The sequence below is a fragment of the Topomyia yanbarensis genome, chromosome 2 (assembly GCF_030247195.1).
Source record: "Topomyia yanbarensis strain Yona2022 chromosome 2, ASM3024719v1, whole genome shotgun sequence".
Classification (NCBI taxonomy): domain Eukaryota; kingdom Metazoa; phylum Arthropoda; class Insecta; order Diptera; family Culicidae; genus Topomyia; species Topomyia yanbarensis.
The window spans coordinates 368,223,091-368,241,936 of NC_080671.1; the positions used below are offsets into that span (position 1 = coordinate 368,223,091).

The window sequence follows — 18,846 nt, forward strand, 5'->3', positions numbered from 1 at the left end:
TGAGTATACCCCAAACAACTCAAAAGTACCTTACTGCACGGAAAACCTCGACTGAGTCGAATCTCTCGTTTTGTTCTTGACAACACTAATAAGTGCGAAAGCGACGCACAACTCAAAAGTACCTAAATTTAAACTAAAAGAACTTATTCTGTAGGTTGTTTTATTTTGGCGTGTGGGTCGTTTTGATACGTCATATTTATCTTGTCCAGACCTTTACTAGAGGAACATTGCTGGCGTTGTTATTTCGTTTGTATTCGGTGTGGTTGTTCGCGCTTGAGTCGATTGCCACCACGCAGTTGTAATTGCACGTACTTCATTCAAAATTCCGTGTATTAAAATGGCGAAAAAACACTCGATACTTATTTTTCCAATAGTAGGTTCTGATAATTAAAAATGTTTAAGGCTTTTGATCAAATATAATACACAGTCGAAGCAAAAATGGTTGATAACACTACAGTTTCGATTCCATCGATGTCATCTGATCCAGTTGGAAGAACAATCAGTTCAAACTCCATAACGGATGGATCTTTATGCAAATATTACATTTGTAGCTGCATTACTGTAACGTATATTGATTTTTTGATTTTCGTTTTAGCGACGCACAGAGGAGTAACTAGAACAAATTCTTGGCCAGTAACCAAAAAATTTTTTTTTCGATTTTTTATTTAGTTATATTTTTTTTTTAGATACCTAAAAGCATACTGATTATTGTGCCAAAATAAAGAGTATGCAAAAAATTGCTAAAGAATTTTTGCATGGATGCAAAATGGTGATATTTCAAGGGTTTTTAATCATTTTTACATTTCTTATAAAAGAAATGTATAGAATTCGCTCAAACTTTCAAGATTTTTTACGAGGCCCGGAGGGCCGAGTCTTATATTCCAATCGACTCAGCTCAACGATTTGGGACAATGTCTGTGTGTCTGTGTGTATGTAACGGACAAATTCTCATTCGTGTTTCTCAGCAATGGCTGAACCGATCTTATCCAAACCAATTTCAAATGAAAGAACTAAAAAACAGTATGAACGCTATTAATTTGTTTTTGATTCTGATGTTGAGTTTCCAAGATATGAATGTTTGAATGCGTAAAAATGGCGCTTGTTGCAGTTTTTTTCAAATTATCTGCCGAAATTGAAAATATAGATTAACAATTTATATGTTTTTAGACAGCTTTAATGAATACCTTTCGAACAAGCTATAGATTGTTGAAATCGGAATATTATCATAAGAGATATTTAACATTAAATGCGGACGAAAGATTTTTATCATTTCCCATTGCCAGAAATATGACCAAAAACATGTAATCTATTATTAACGCCAAAACGGCTTATTTTAGGTCAATAGTATCTTCGGAGAATTTAATATGCCCTTTCTTTTGGTATTGTGCTGTTGCTGATTAATCCCCCTATGAGTGAGATATTTTCATAAATTTTCTTGGAAGTGATTATATCGAAATGATACCTTCAGCAAATTTGTAGCTCTTACTTTTGCGAATAACTTTACTAAAGACTTTGAATACTTTAAAAGTTATGGCTTGTTGTTTGTGGATTACTCTTTGTCGCCTATTAATTGTTCAATATAGTAATAATCCATTGAAATAAGCTAAACATTATTTCGTTAAAACGAATTTTGTATTTCATTTTTCTATCTACAACCGCTAGAAATAATCACCGAACACTTCCAAGTTGTCTGGAAGGAACTTGATAACTTATCAGTACAAAAATGTTCATTTGCGCGAACCTTTTGACTGCAATTTTTCTAACTTATAACCATCGGATCGATCTGAAACATATCGGAAAATGAAAAGCGAAATAAATAACTCCAAGCAACGGCGTAGCCAAGAGAAGGTTTTGGGGTTTAACACCATACAAACACCACACCCCCCCCCCCCCCAAAAAAATTTGGATTGAAGTTGAAAATTTATTGATGCAGACTGATTTAATTCAATATTACAATAACAATTATCTGATCCGTACATTGATATCCTGTTGTTGTAAACATCATGAGGACTTTTGATAAATTGTTGGAATGGGGTCCTGATATGTAACTGATCTATTGGTCTTCATTTCACAGTTGTCTAATAGCATCAATATCAAATTCCTGCTGAAAACATTCCAATAGAAAATTCCAGAGTTCTGTAATCAATCATAATCCTCAGATTTATTTTCAAATTGAGCTCGTTTTTGTAGAGATGTACTGTAATAAGGGTCTTTATTTAATAGGAAGCAAAGTTAAAATTGATTAAATGTCTATGAAACATAGAACTGCTCACCAAAAAAATGCATAACTTTCAACATTTGCTAAAAATGTTTTTGCCTTTCTCATTCACTCTAAAATTCATCAATCTAATCCCGACCCGAAGGGCCGAGTGTCATATGCCAATCGAAACAGTTCGTCGAGATCGGAAAATGTCGGTGTGTGTATGTGGAAAAAAATGTTACCTCTGTTTCTCAGAGATGGCTGAACCGATTTGCACAAAGTTAGTCTCAAATGAAAGGTACAACCTTCCCATCGGCTGCAATTGAATTTTTTATTGATTGGACTTCCGGTTTCGGAGTTACGAGGTGAAGAGTGCAATCACACAGCAAATTCCCATATAAACTGAAATGAAAAATTTTCAAAATCAAATTTGTATTTTTGATGCCAAATGACTTTAAAATGCATGAAACATTGAGATGTTTGACAAAAATTGACTTTTTTGGACTTTGGTACATTTTTGCCTTTCTCATATAGAAAGGTTATGCAATCACTCTAAAAATCGTCAATCATACCGGCCCGGAGGGAGTATGCAGTGAGGGGTTGCTACTTTAAAATTCAAACTAGTTTAAAATTTCTTAACAAGTTGAAAATTTTCGGCAGGACCTGGACCTCCCGGATCTTTCTCCATGATCCGCCGCTGGTTTCAAGCGATGTTTCAGTATCACATAGTATCTCAAGATCGTGGCTGTCGATCCGTTATATGTATGTGCAAATCGTACTGTACATGTAATATTCATTTCCACCATTGTATTGAACATAACCAGCCATGGAATCGTAGTCTGGACAAATGAGAAAAGCACAATTGCACCACTAGGTGGATTAAAACAGGTTTTATTTTGGGAATGCGTCGAGTTGAGACGAAAACGTAATATGATTAATAACGAGGATAACACTTTCCGAATGTAGAGAGAAATTTATGAAAAATGTCGATTGCCGTTCGACTCTAGCAGGTTCTGATCGATTTTGATGAGTATTTGATTTTTGTTGTATGACCAATTATATGTATAGGTCAAATGTTTAAAAACAGTAATTTAAGGTCAAGACAGCATCATTTTGTAACCGCCAATTTCGGAGGTTTAGTATCTTCGATGAGTTTTAGAAACGTTAAACAGCGCATCATTTGATAAAATAATTTTGACGGTATATCGTCCGAGAAGTATTTATGGTGAAGTTTCTCAGAATTCATGACTACAATAAAGTCTCAACAAATTCGCTAAAGACACGAACTCTGTTACTATTTTCTGAAAAATTAATTCTGTATAATTTTAAAACTTCTTGTTTGATGGGCTCTAGCAGACGAACAAGACTGAATTCGAGTAAATCCATTCTTGAGCATGTTTTCCTTATCATGGAGATGAAAATATGCAAAAATAAAAAGTTCATCATAATCAGAAATAGTTATCAGACTACATCAAGGGACGGGAAGAATATTTTAACAGCTTCAGTTTGTTATAAATAAAAAAAAATTGCCCGATTTAGTCAATGTCCCCATTTTGCCATCCTAAAATACACCATGAGATTGATAAAAATGGGCCTTTATTGTATGTATTATTCACTGTGTTTCATATTAATAGGTTCATTTCATTTTTGGGGATTTTTTTTATTGCATCGAACTACAACAATTTTTAGGTAGTTTTCAAGGGGATATTTTATAGACTTCTTCCAAAATTTTGCGAACCTATTCCAATTCGTATACCAATTAATTGGTATACTTAAGGGTTTATATGATAGAGAAAATACTGAAATTTTCAGCTTTTTTCCTACACAATATTACGAAAGCTTATTAAACAATTTTTCCTAATAAGTTTGCGAAAATTATTAACTATTTAAAATTTTTTAATAGTTTATTTTTTATTTAACCGTGATTTTTTAATAAATAGTGACCATCGCTTCACAACGTAGTCTATTTTTCATGGTTTACGGTGAGCACGATCTCTCGAATTGCTGAACTGAAAATTATGGAATAGAAATTAATTTTTAGTATTCTTTACAGATTTAACTCGCCGCGCAGATAGCTCTGAATTAGACCCGCTGGTGCCCTAAGACGATTTCGCTAGATTTTCAGAGCACTGTGCACCCAGTGCATTGACGCAAATGACGGAAGGTTATCGAAAAGATTCGTGAAAATGAAAATTCCAGTAATGATGATGATTTTCCCAAACGGTTCGTTTTCGAGAGGTTTTTATTTGTTCTTTGGCATTAGGATTAGCGATAATAATTCAAATCAAGGATACTACTGGGAAGTCACCTTTAGAAAAAGTCGATGTCGAAGTAAAATTTGGAACTATGCACGCATGCACTTCAGAAATAGCGTAATATCAGGAGTCGCGTTGGAAATTTGAGTAAAGTATAAACTTCAAATCGATTAAAAAAAATTTAGATTTTTTTGGCTCAGTGCAATATATAACCCTTTTAGAAAAATTCAGTTTTCCCACCACAATTTAGCTATTTTATTAACAGAGCATTAACAATAATTCGTTGGTATGTCTATTTTATGGGCCATTTTTTCGCTTTCCCATTGATTAAGTTTGAGATTTCTAGCACTGATGTTGTCCTATGCTGATTTGAGCGATTCTCTGAGTCCTGCCACTATCCCATGTAGTATGTGTTATCAAAAACATCGCGAAGCATCATGTTCTAAATGTTCTCAAACGATATAATATCCGAAGAGAGTGATAAGAGTTATAAGAAATGTCTCATCACACTGTTAGGTGGATTAAAAGCGTTTTTTATACACAAATCGATTGTAATTGATGGCAGTTACAATTTCTGAAAGAACAAATTCCTATGTTTCCTAAAAAAATAGACAAAAGTACGTAGAACTACAGCAATTTCCTTTCATTGGCAAATAACTTGGAATTCAAAGCGATGACTTATACTTCTTTATACACTAGTCGATTGTAATTGGAATTCGGTTACAATTTATGAACGAACAATTTTTATATTTTCTCAAAAAACAGACAAAAATACGTAGAAGTATAGAAATTTAATTTTGTTGGTAAATAACTTCGAATTCAAAGCGTTGACCTATACTTTTCTATGTACAGATCGATTGTAATTGATTTCGGCAAACAATCTAATGGCGTTTTCGTTTTTTCTTGGTGCTTCACCGGTGTAGTGCAAAGAAAGGGATACATTGATTACACCCAAGTTTGAATGAGTGTAGCACCGACTACACCGGTGTAGTGCACTGTCAAAAACGAATATGCCATAAAAGAACAAATTCTAATATTTTTTCAGAAAATAGACTATAGGAAATTTCTGTAGTTCTGCATATGTTTGTCTATTTTTGTGAGAAAATATAAAAATTGTTAGTTTAGTTATTGTAGTCGGATTCAATTACAATCGAATGGTACATGTAAAGGTATAGGTTATCGCTTGGAAATCGACGATATTAACCAACTGAATTAAATTTCTGTAGTTCTACGTATTTTTGTTTATTTTTTTTAGAAAACATAAGAATTTGTTCTTTAAGAAATTGTAACCGAAATCAATTCCAATCGACTGGTACATAAAAAGATTTAGCTCATCCCTTTGAATTCGACGATTTTTGCCAACTAAATGAAATTTCTGTACTTCTACGCATTTTTGTCTATTTTTTGAGAAAATATAAAAATGTATCTTTCAGAAATTGTAGCTGAAATTCAATTACAATCGATTGGTATATAAAGAAGTATAAGTCATCGCTTTGAATTTTAAGTTATTTGCTATTAGTTTGAAATGGGCTTATTTTGTTCGCAATTTGCTATTAAAATGAAAATGTGGATAAAAGCCGTCAAACATTTTGTAAATACATGTATTTAAAAGAATTGTAAAACATATTTAAATTTTTTTCAATCCACTGGTCGCGTTGGGAAGGTGGGGGGGGGGGGGGGTTGTCAGAAATGCTACGTTATTTATAAGGGGTATCAGGAATCAGAATATATTGGCTCAAATGGCACGTTCCCCGTACATAGTCGGGGATTTGCGCCTCGGGGTAGGTTAGAGTTTTGTGACAAAATGCTACGAGCGGGGAGGGAGGGGTCGAAAAACTCCGAAAAAAGCTACGTCATTTGTGTACGGCCCCTTATTAATTTGCCGAAGAGTTGCGCTGCTGTAGCTGTCCAGAATACCACTGGCATTGTTGATAAGCGAATTTTTTTTGATATTCAATCATAGAAATTCATTACTTGCCTGGCACCACGTCACGCCAGGTAAGTTGAAGTCGCCCAGTATAACAATATCATCAGACGGGGCGGCGATCGAGGTAATGAAAGAAACGGAGGAAAGATGTACATCGATCAGGCTGAAGTCGCGAATTCTGTCAGGTAAAAAATATACGAAACACAGAAATATATTGCGATCGTTAAGTTTCACTAAAATCCACACTTGCTCGGAGCTCGTCCACCGGCCATCGTTGATCACTCGGGCTTTTATACCACGCCGAACCCTGGTGATAAGTACACCACCACCCGATGTCTTGTGGCTGTTCACGACGTCTTGGTCAATGCGATGACGTCATAACAGCAGCCCGTGGTCGCGAGCAAATAGCTGTCCGTTGATGAATTTAAGTCACCAACATTCTGCTAGTAAATCTCGATGTTGTTGGAGGACAGATCAGATTCAGCAGAGAGCAAAGTCATGATGCTGTTTAAGCGTGCAGGAAGATTCTTTCGTCAATTCCACGAACAGTATCGAAACAGTTCACGATCGCTTGATTGACTGGTACTTTGCAATTAGTTTAGGGAGGATCTTCTGTTGGAACCTCCTTGGTAACTTTGACGAATTGTCGCTTTATCAAATTACTCCACGCAAGCGATCTTAGAAGTTACCGCAGTGTAATCCCCAGGGAGCATAATTGGCTGGCGTAATTAACTTGACGGTTAACTGTGAATAGGATTGGTTCTAAGATATAGAGTAAAGCTATCTAAAGAATGCCAGCCCCTTCTACTTATTTATAAAAATATCGAACATCTGAAAAGAGACATTTTAAACGTTCAAGCAACCAACAAAACTTCACGGAGTGAACACAATTTGATTTTTGCAAAGGAATATGGAAGACCATGAATTTTTACATCTTTATACAGTTTGACATTGTAAAAAAATGTCAAATAAACCGCACATGCTAATACGTTGCAATGTAGTTTTATTTCATTCTTTACAATTTTTTTTTAAATTAAGCAATAATTTTGTTTATTTTCGAAAAGCTCAGATAACAGTTCTTGCCAAATTGCTTCAATTGATATTTTGATTCATCCATCCAAAAATATCTGCTTAGTTCAATTCAATTTCCCGATTTGAAAATAGAAATATTTTCCAACAAAAACCGAATTTATTGAAACAAACAAGAGTTAACTTTTTTAATTTGAAACAAACTGTTTATTTCATAGTAACTAAGTATATTGTGTTACTATATTTTATATAGATTCAAGCTAGCAATAATGTGCATATCGCAAAAAATCTTTTTTGCGGTATGCACATTATTGCTGGAAGAAATTAAAAAAAATTCGGAAACTCTCGCTTCTATTAGTAAATTATTTAATGAGGCTGATAAATACATAAGATATATCATAATCACTGTTTTGATCGAAGAAGTATTTTTAATTTTTCACTCTGCACCCACATAAGGTAAAAATCTGGGCCTAAAAAGTAGACTTCCTGACCTTTCCTCTTGGCACACGAGAATTTAATAGACAAACGTAGACTTTTACTACATTTAAACACCTGGGTTCACATGATATTAGAGACGAATCTGCAGTGAACTTATTTTTAAATTTCATAGTATATTTGGTTGGTGCACTTTGCCAACTGTGGTTCACAATATGGAGCCTTAGCGTATTTGCGTAACGGTGCAAATAAATTTCTTTAAGAAGAGATGCCATAACGTAACTACATGTTTTGAATTACGCCCATGCTATATGCAATCTTCAACGCAATAGCGTTCATCACATCGTTACAAGCAGGCGATCGTCGCTAGTTGTTTCCACTCACAGTGTATGTAACGATCGCGCGCTGGTGTAAAACTAACCAAACAAACGCGCTTTCTCACAGACAAACCGTGCAGGCTTGTGGCGATGGAGTCCTACACAAAAAATAATCATTTCACGAATTTCGCTCAGATGATTCCATTCAGTGTGGTATTTTTGATTTGTTTGAAGTGAATTGCAGTGAGTTGCATTTTTTCTTGACTAAGGGGGTCTTCTACTTTCATGGTTTCAAAAAATCGATTTTTTTTCTTTGTTAAATTTCAATTTATCTGAGAACACGCCGCAGAAAGGATTTGGTGAAAATCATATTCCTTGGCATGTTTCTTGGAATCGAAAGGTATCCATATCCGACCGTTTCTGAGATACTAAGCGCGGCGCACTACGATGGCTCTTGTCTATGGAAAAACACATTTTTTAAAGAATTCACAGGTCCATTCTTGACGGTTTATGTATATGTGAGCGTCTGTGAATGGTTTCGTGTTTTTTGGGGACGAGATTACTACCCATGATCGCATAGTTGTCCCGTTTTCTATGGGATTTCCTATCTTTATGGGACTGATATACGATCATGGGCAGATTATCGTACCTAAGAAAAAATGCGTCGGACATGTTGAGAAGCGTATGGGAACGAGATTACGAAAACTGAAGAAAGAAAACAAAGGTATCGGTGGGAAAGGAAAGGGAAAGTTGACGGACAAATCAATCGACCACTTAACAAAATTTTATGGTCTGGCGATTCGGAGAAACTCAAATTCTGTAGAACATTTGTGAAATGCAATCTGGACTTCCCTCGAACACTGCTCGTCATCGAACGAAAATCTCAGGCACTCAAAGTGTTCACCCGGCGAGAACAGTTGCTGCAAGTGGCGTCAGGCTGAAGTAAAAGGAACTTTAGAAACTTTCGAACATGTCAAGATCTACGAAAGTCTATCATCTAGTGATTTATTAGAAAGATGCTTAGGAGCTCAGCCCCAAAACATCAATGAGTCTCTGAATAGTGGAATCTGTTCCTTAGCGCCAAAAACACATGCACAAATTCTGGCAGGCAGGTGGTCAATGTTGTGACTTATTTGGTAGTCAGTATCTTCAACCAAAGATTTTCATCGATCTTACAAGCTATGGAGGTGATGGGAATTACCTTGGGGACTGAAGCTGAAAGATGTGCTACACGATTCGATAGTGAAGTATAACTCGTTCTGAACGCAAAGTGGGTGTCGTGGTAAAACAGGCCCGAATTCAACAGAGGGAATAAAATGTGGACAACCAAGAACATTTTCGTGATGAGGAAGGTGAACTCTACGGCCCCGGTATAGCAGATTAACTAGTAAGATACTACAATCGAGTTATACACCGTACTTTATTTTTAAACGCGTTTTCCCGAAGGTAGTGTTTTTTAAGCGGTCAAGTAAGACTTTTCATAGAAGTACTGGTCCGATTTCAATAATTTTTTCTCCATTGTTCAGAAAACATACCGCTATGTTTGGTGGAGAAGGATTTGCAAAATGTCAATTTGATCCATTTTTATTGCCCCTAATAGGCCAAAAAATAACGTAAATGTTGCAAATTTTCACAAATCGTTACATAAATTTTACGAATTATAAAATAAAAGAAATCCCTCTCGTCTAAATATAGCCAAAATGACTATGATTATAAAAAATATGAGTTTTCTGATTAGAGATTACCCAATTTGCCACAACTTTACTTAAGCGGGACCCATTCAGTTTCAACATCATTGTCATTAATGAAGTTTCAAAGTCGCAAGAGATTTTTCTTTTCGTCTTCAAAAGTAAAATTGAAAAGTCAAAACATGTATCTTCAAAATAAAAAAAAGTTTCTAAATCCATTGAGTAGATGCTTTACAATTTATTTCCAAAAAAGTCTTCAACGTAATTAAAGTAGAAAATCTTCATCGTAGTAATAATAATAATTAATAAATCCCACGAAATAACCCATGTGTGTGGATAATCAGTTATAGAAAGTTCGTTGAAATCAGGAATCTCTATCGATATCAAGATAAGATTTCTGAGAGGAAGCGGTAACTGCAGCAAAGATTCGGTTACCGATATAAAAATACAAGAGTGCTGGCGATCAAATTCATTTTTTGCTTTGACTAAAAATTATAAACTTTTTATTGCAAAGGCGATATGGTGATTCCAGGAGGTATTACATGAAAAGTGAGAACAAGAGAAACTTTCAACTTTCTTCTAAAACTTAACAGTAACATAATCTTAGAAAAACTTTTGGAACTATATAGATGTTATTCGTTTGAATAAAACCTTATTCTACTTTAGTCTTTTTTCATTTTAACGAATAATGTCGAATTAGCTAGAAATTACTAGGTACGAAAAGTTATAAAAAATAGTTATGAAAGGATTTGGAATATACAGATAGGAAAGCTGTCGGTTCTCATGGTAAAGAGGGACAACTCTAAAGAAAATGTGTAGGAACTCTTCATTATATAAATAAGAAATATGATAATGTGTTGTTGGGATGCATCTTTAAATAAACGATTTTCATCAGTTTATAGTTTTTATGTTCATTTGTTATATTTTATTTGAGTGTGATCTACTGAAAAAGTAATAAACCATAATGATATCTGCTACCATATCTATTGGGCTATTTTCCCTTGTCCATATATTATAGTATATTGAAGTAAGAAGTTTATTTATTGAAAAAATGCATTCTGAAACATCTGAAAAGATCCAGGTGAATACTTTAGGAAACCGAAAAAAATATTAATACACTTAGTTTATTAGTGAATACCAAAAAATATACATTTAAATCCCATATTTCATGGAAAGCATGAGATGTATAATTCTGCCTTTAGGACAAAAAGTTTTGGAGAACGATCAACAAGAGATCACATGACTATCGGATAACATATGAGGAAATTGATTCGATGTGGAGTACCAACGAGTAACAGATTAGAAAAGACTAGGAATTTATTGCTTGCACTAGTTATATGTTAGAACAGTGTAGTGTGCTGAAAGCCGCTGAAATGGACGATCATGACATGAATTATGGACTAGCATGTTAGAGACTGTTTAAAATGATAATCAGTTTTGGGCATGTAGCGCTCAGGAGAGGGATTCGTTAAAGTGATCAGTAGACAACCTGTAAGGTGTTGTCGACTTTTGGTGAAAGCGTTGCTCTCGCTGGAGGTATGCAATCGAGGAAAATATGTGTGTGGAGCGTGACTGGAAAGTGGCTCTCTGGAAATGTCTAATGCATTCGACCATGGTTTTCATAAAATTCCCAGATTATTCGGTCGCTATAAATAGCACTGGATTACGAAAAATAATTGATTTTTTCCTAACTATGTTTTCTAAATGAATTTTGGACCACTCACATACCTCAAAATGTGTTATTAAATTTTTTCCTACAGAAATGAGTTTTTCTATTTTTTACTTGATTCTCGGAGTTGCTAAGAAGTTGTTTTGTTTGTGAGTTTTGGATTTTCAAGAAAAATTTTCTCCTGAGATCTCATGCAAATTTTTTTTAAAAAGTATGTTTTCATAAATTGTCACGCGACAGAAAAAAGAGAGGAATTATTCTGCATAATAGAAATGAAAACCCGAGTATGATGATCACAATGGCCAAACCTTTATATGTACAATACAAACCGAAATTTTCAAGTAGGGGAGACCGGGGCTAGTTGGCGGTGTTTTCAGTTTTCAATTTTTACCGCTTTGATGTAGATAGATCTTGCAAAACAAAACATGCGGCTTGAAAGAGCAGACTGTTGACAACATCTTTGATTTTTTCAAAAGTGTTTGATACAATTTCTCCTTTTTAGAGACAAAAATATGTGACGCGGAAAACCCGCCAACTTACCCCGGCCCCGGGGTAAGTTGGCGGTATGGTGGGATATGCCAAAAACTAAGCAATCAAATGGAGATTCTATTACCTCAAGGGTCCTTTTGGAACGTGCTGAATGTCTTTTCGAGAAAACTGTATATTAACCGACATTTGCTAATATATTTCAGTTTCAATACCCCGGCATTTTGACTTTGACGCTTACTCCATATTCAAAAGCAAATTTTCGAAATTTTTCGTGCAATTGGCCGGAATAAATGTCTCCTACATTGGCGAGATACAGAAGAAAAAGATTTTCTTGCTTTGGAGTGAATTCCAGAAATAAATTTTTTTGATGACTTTTTTACACTGATAGTACCGCCAACTTGCCCCGCGTGCAACGCCGCCAACTTACCCCAACCGCATATTTTATTAAAAACTATTAAAAAAATAACTTTTGTTTGTGGATAGATGCAATATCTATACGGATACTGAAAGCTCTTTTCACGTGCTATCGAAAAATATAATCATTCGGTAAATAGATTGAAAATCAACCTAAGTACCGCAAAGTATTTAAAATTTAGAAAATTTACTTGGTATGCTCGAAAACATAATATCGCCCACAATTTCAACCAAACAAAATGTTTTGCAACAAAAACACATCGGATAATGTGTTTCACATTACTTGAGGTACATAACGAGAGGCAACGCTTTATGTCTAATAGAAACGGAGAAAAGGGGCTTCCGCCAACTTACCCCAACCGCCAACTAGCCCCGGGTTCCCCTAAAGTTTGTCTGCTGTCCTGAAGGTGCCATTGTGACGTCGAAGCGGTGCCGTCGTTTTCTTCAAATATAGGACTATCAGGCAATCGAGCTGAACCGTAAAGCAAAACATTATGATCAAAATCGTGAGTCTGAAAGATGTTTGATCAGGATCTGAACAAATTCAATAAATGCATCTGAAAGGATGATGAAAATTTGATTTTAAAGAGCTTCCGGGATGGAAGCTTTATTTTGCCAAAGAACACATGTTTCCAAGAAGTATAAAATTGTTGTTGCAGACTAGTTTGGAAAAAGTGTATGATCTGGCAGTAAATTTGCAGTTGGCAGTAAGACTTCGATTTTCACCACAACCTATAATATGAACCGAGTTATCAACGATAGCGTCTAGTAATTAATTAGTTCCCTCCGGGGCCCTCTCAAGTTTTTGCCACATTTGGCGTGTTGCCACTACAGAATACGCAATAGCAGTACCGGGATAATGACGTCCTTGAGAAAAGGATGAAATCCCCAAACTGCCTGAACATTAAAATAAATACGCATCATTTTCTTTTAATAACGTTTTATGCTAAAGCATACTTCCATAGCGATAGCGATTTCAAATTGGCTTTGCTTATTGCAGGATACATAAGGCAAATAATAAAACAAATATTTAAAAGAAATCCAAACTCATACGAAATCACAACTTTATTGATTCGTAAAAAAATTCCATGCATCAATAGTTTACGAGTTATCTGGGACTAAAAATGGTCAACTTTAACCCTAGAACGTTGCACTTGCGTTTTCCATCCTAGAACGTTGCACTAGGGTACAAATGTACCCCACGCGTTTGATCGCAATTTTCACAAGTAAAAATGCAAACAAAAACAATGTATAATGAACCATGTTGTTCGTTTTTTAATTGCTAAAACAGCTGTGTAAGTGAAAGTACGGAATTTATTGAATCAATGATACATAAATTGGATTGAACAAAATAAAAAGTGAAAAAATCGCTGTTTTGACATTGTCACAAAAATTATTATAATTTTGCGAATTTTCAACCGAGTTGAAAAAAAATCAAATGATTCTAAAAGTTGAAAGAATTATCTTGATACGGTATAAAATGGAACTTCGATAGTTTTGAAAAACTGCAATTATTTTGAAGAGTGAAAGTTTAAAAATAGGGGATTGGGAAAATACCACGAAATGGGGTGGCAATTGAAATGAAAAAAATATTTCTGAATAGTAATACATTGGTAACACGCAATGTTACTGTTACAGCTGTTATTGTACGCAAATTATACTTGTGCGCCATTGCTTTGAAAAACTATAAAAAATTAACTATAAAACAATAAAAATCAGCAAAAATGAGAACGATTTTTTGTTCCGCTTCAAAATTAAATTAAATTAATTAAATAAACGATTAAAAACGATTATATAATACTAATTGTTACTACCGTAGTAAAACAACCAGTATTTAAACTGGTATTGTCACGAATCACATTTCCACTGACAGCACGAAACCTGACGAAACACTAACGGCAACCGTACACTGGGGTACAAATGTATCCCACGCCAACTTTGACACCTGCTTCCACGAAGGCTAAAAGCAAACTGGTTATACCATCTTTTCCTACTCGTACTAGGAACTCTAAATTGAATTATGGTTAGGGTCCCAGATGGGTAAATGCCGAATTCTCGTTTTTACACGGTCCCAAAGAAGGCGTGGGGTACATTTGTACCCCAGTGCAACGTTCTAGGGTTAAACAGCAACACCTAATATCCCGGCATAGCGAAGATGGTAGCTTCCGTGATCAGTTCGACCAGGAGCGCGATGTTATTGGTGACGGACGCAGACTTTCTCAAGTTGTCACAGCAAATTGTTGAAAAAATACCTTCGAAGGACGAATTAAAGATATTGTTTCAGGATAATTGCCTAACCTCTCCAACAATCAAGCAATAAGGTGAATCCCTGAATAATGTCTCCGGTAGCGGGAACGGTCAAAGTGATGGCGTTCTATATTGGATGAAGAAAGGTACGACGAGCGTTGCGGACAATCTAGTTATATTTTTCTTTTTGTGTTTATAATTATTCACTTTCGTGAATGTGTTTAATGGAATGGTTTTACTCAAATCCAAATGATTAACTGTGCCTATAGCAGGTGTGCGGTTCATGCATGTTTGTGTTCGTCATCAGTGTCGTTTCCAGACAAAACGCAGTTTTGATAATGGACACAGAAAGTAATTGAGGTACGCCCATCTGTTGTAGATACCGGTCGAGTAGTGAAATTTAAAGGTGATCTAAACATCATTTTTAGAGCGAGTAAAGGGGCTTTATTCTAGGCTTAACAGCCAGGGCAAGGTGTAAATACCTCTGTTCCATCCCAAAGGACCAAAGGAGTGACATTAACCTTCTTAGCAAAGTCACTCCCAACGATTTATCATATCCCCTTCAAACGGAAACGGTTGGTACGGTTGTCTTCGTTTCTTCCTCCTTTAAGGTTCAAAACGATTCGTCAATCAAATTATTCATTAATTGAATAATTTGATTGCCGTTTAATTTTGAAACATCTTTAAACCAAACTCTGCACAGTAGGCCTGGCCGTTTTAAAATTTGCGACATATGAAAATATGCTTCAAATAATAATATTGACAAGAAAAACACTATAGAATAACTGTAGTGTTTTCCAGGATGCTTTTCAATACTGGCTGTTTTAGGGTTAGAATAGAATGGAATATCTGGGACTAAAAATGGTCAATTTTATTAACTTTAAAAAAAATCACGTTGCCAAAAACGTGAGAATTGTTTTGCGTCAAAGACCGTGAGAAATTTTTAATGTTAAAAAATGTTCAATGTTAATTTTTAAGCCTCATTAAAATGGGATGATAATAAGATACATAAATACTCTAGTTACCTTTTTTTGAGAAACAGTTTCTAGATATAAGAAATAAATGAAACAACGTAAATTTCAATAACAAAATGAAATAACTGTTTTACAATCGAACCTTTACCAGAAATCTAACTGACAATGAGGGCTTAACCTAACTGAATGTTTTTAAGCTTTTAGCCCCCCCACACCTAATGGAAATCTATATCACGACTGAAAGCTTTTTTCACGCCCCGTATAATCATTCGGGGAATACATTGAAAATCACCTTAAATAAAACTAAATGTTTAAAAATAAGAAAATTTACGAAGTATCTTTGAAAATACTATATCGCTTCACTTCTGCAAAACAAAGTGTTTTTCAACATTGGAAAAAGTTTTTCACATTAAGAGATGTTTCACATTAAGCGAGGTACACAAAGAGAGGCAGTGCAATATGTCTAATAGAAACGGAGAAAAGAGGATTTCACCAACTAACCTTAGGCTCCCCTATAATTATCTAGGTTACTTTAATTTCATCAAAGTATATCCTTCAAATATATACCCAAATCAGAGTAGGGTTACTTCATTTCGTAATCACGAAATTACTATAAAATGACTCTTTTATAGGACCAGTCAGACAGATTCAACTTTTCCACATTAATCCCTAGGATCAGTAAATGGTAAATGGCAGTATCAAGGTGAAAAGGGTAGTCTCAATCGACTCATCATTTTCACACTACCATGTATGCATAGAGCTCATCCCAAACCCCTTTGACACCCAGCATCTAACCTCTAGGTTACTCACTCTGCTAGGGCGGTACAGCGACTGAATGGATGCTTTTTATGTTACGTCTGAAAATAGAAAACTATGAAGGACATAAACAACGATTTCAAGAATGAGGGGGATTTTCTTTTATCACCAATGCCGCCTCTGCCAAAGCGCTGAGTGCTCTTTCCGCATCCGTGCTTTCATTTTTGCGCTCAACATCGACGGCTATCGTGTTGCTGACGGAGCGAGGATGTCCTTTCTCGGTATATTTACATTGCAAGGATTTTTCTTTTCACGAATGTTGTGCTGGCGTTCGCCCTGGGAGTTGAATAGAAAATGTGGCACATTCAAGTTTGGACATGTAGCGCTGCTTTTCCACCGCATAGCCGGTTAGGTTTACTTTGTACTTTTCGGGAAAGTCAGAAAGAACTCAATGACGCGTGGCAATGTTAGTCACGCGAATGTGTCGTCGTAAATCACAGCTTCCGATGGGGCGGAAAATTGAATGCTATAAATTACGATCCTCGGAGAAAAAAAAGTTGTGGAAAATAACAACCAGTGTCAAATTCATTTGTTTCGTGTAACAGGCATCAAACATTGCGGGGCATGTTTTGTTATATATTTATTCTGTAAGACGAGGTTTGTTCCTATATTTGGGGCATGAAGATTTATTTTGAACTCAGCCAATCTTTATATCTAATATTAAAATTTATTGCAGAAGAGATTTTCAGGTTATCAGCTATCATACATGCCCTTAACATGATATGTTCCATTATATTTAAATACCTTACAAATAGCCTAATGTTTCCTTCCTTTAATCACCAGATTAGTCTCGGCCATCGGCGATACGTACGGAGCGGCCCTGCTCCTGCACATGTTAACCTCGACCATCAAACTGACGCTGCTGGCCTACCAGGCAACCAAAATCGACGGACTCAACGTGTACGGATTGACCGTCATAGGCTATCTGGTGTACGCGCTGGCCCAGGTGTTCCTGTTTTGTATCTTCGGCAACCGACTGATTGAGGAGGTAAGCCAGCGCCTGCGATGGGACGTATGTGCGTAGAACAGCTCAATCTCATCTGTCCTCTATTGCAGAGTTCATCGGTGATGGAGGCTGCCTATTCGTGCCACTGGTATGACGGTTCCGAGGAAGCGAAAACCTTTGTGCAGATTGTGTGCCAACAGTGTCAAAAGGCGATGACCATTTCAGGGGCCAAGTTTTTCACCGTTTCGCTGGATCTGTTTGCGTCGGTAAGGGGCAATGGAAAACGATAGAAAATTTGGGCGTCAATCAATAATGGTATGTCTTTTTCATGCTGTCTTCCACAACAGGTGCTGGGTGCCGTTGTCACCTACTTTATGGTGCTGGTACAGCTGAAGTAAGCTGTTGAAACTTTTATTGTGCTATTAATAGATTTAATAAACGAAGCGGCAATACATGACACAGAATTTTGACTAGCTCCTAAGGAAATCATCAATATCTAATGTTGCTAAACACTGTTGTTAGAGCAAAATGTTGCTATTGAACAATTTAGTCAAACTATTAGGATTAGAGTGGATTTAAATTTTCTAATCAAGTGAAAATTCAATCATTGGTAAACAAACTGGATAATAATTTTATGAAAAGTTAACAAATCAAATGTAGTTTTTATATAAGATTAATATATTTCAGTAATAAATATTGGTGAGTACTAAAACAAATCTTAGTTTAACAAGCAAAGAATAATTGTTTGCAGCATATTGCATTTCTTGAAATCCTTCAACAGTTTTTTCAACTTTCTAATTTTACTACGTGGAGAGTTTTTTTTTCAACTGCAAGGCTTCAGCAATTTGACGCTGCCACTAAGTTAGCGTCGGATTCTAATGAGACGAAGTCGAAAAGCGAATTCCATAAATAATTTGGTTATAGGTTTTGTGCTCTTCACGCGCAATGATGGCTTTAAAGAATTTTCTCCTTAATAGAGAAAAATAGCTTTTGCCTAAATTGTTCTCCACTATGGAGAAATAGAAAAAAGCACAGTTTTCAAATTGTACGAGTCTGTCTATGCTATTAGTCTCCAATAGCATCGCCAGTGAATACAAAGTATTCAAAGTTTCAACCACTTTTCTTGATATTGTCACCTAATTATTATTTTCAACAAAGAAACAGTTGGTACGAAATTCAAAAAGGCGCACCCGTTTAATTTTTGGTAGAATTTTGATAGATCAGTTTTCCCTGCTTACAAATGTATCAAATATTTTTGGGTATGCTTTTTTCTCTTTTACACCTCAGTAATTGCGTTTGTTTTTCGCCTCTCGCCGCTGCCTTCGTAGAAACCCACCAATTAACACACCCTCAATTCAACCGGAAATAAATCTCTGGTAAAACTCGACTGCTCGCATGGTTTCCGAAGCGTGAAGGACGAGCAAATCGTAAGCAACCGGT

At 35.6% G+C, this 18,846-nt stretch overlaps 1 protein-coding gene across 1 annotated transcript in view; it reads left to right on the forward strand.

Moving 5' to 3' along the window:
- LOC131684465 (odorant receptor coreceptor) overlaps positions 1–18,081 on the forward strand; it is a 39,565-nt gene extending 21,484 nt beyond the window's left edge. Inside the window, exons 7-9 of the mRNA XM_058967373.1 lie at positions 17,244–17,448; positions 17,517–17,672; positions 17,754–18,081. Coding sequence (XP_058823356.1) covers positions 17,244–17,448; positions 17,517–17,672; positions 17,754–17,804 — 412 coding nt within the window. The 3' untranslated portion in view covers positions 17,805–18,081. The remainder of the gene's footprint in view (positions 1–17,243; positions 17,449–17,516; positions 17,673–17,753) is intronic.
- Positions 18,082–18,846: the final 765 nt, after the last annotated feature.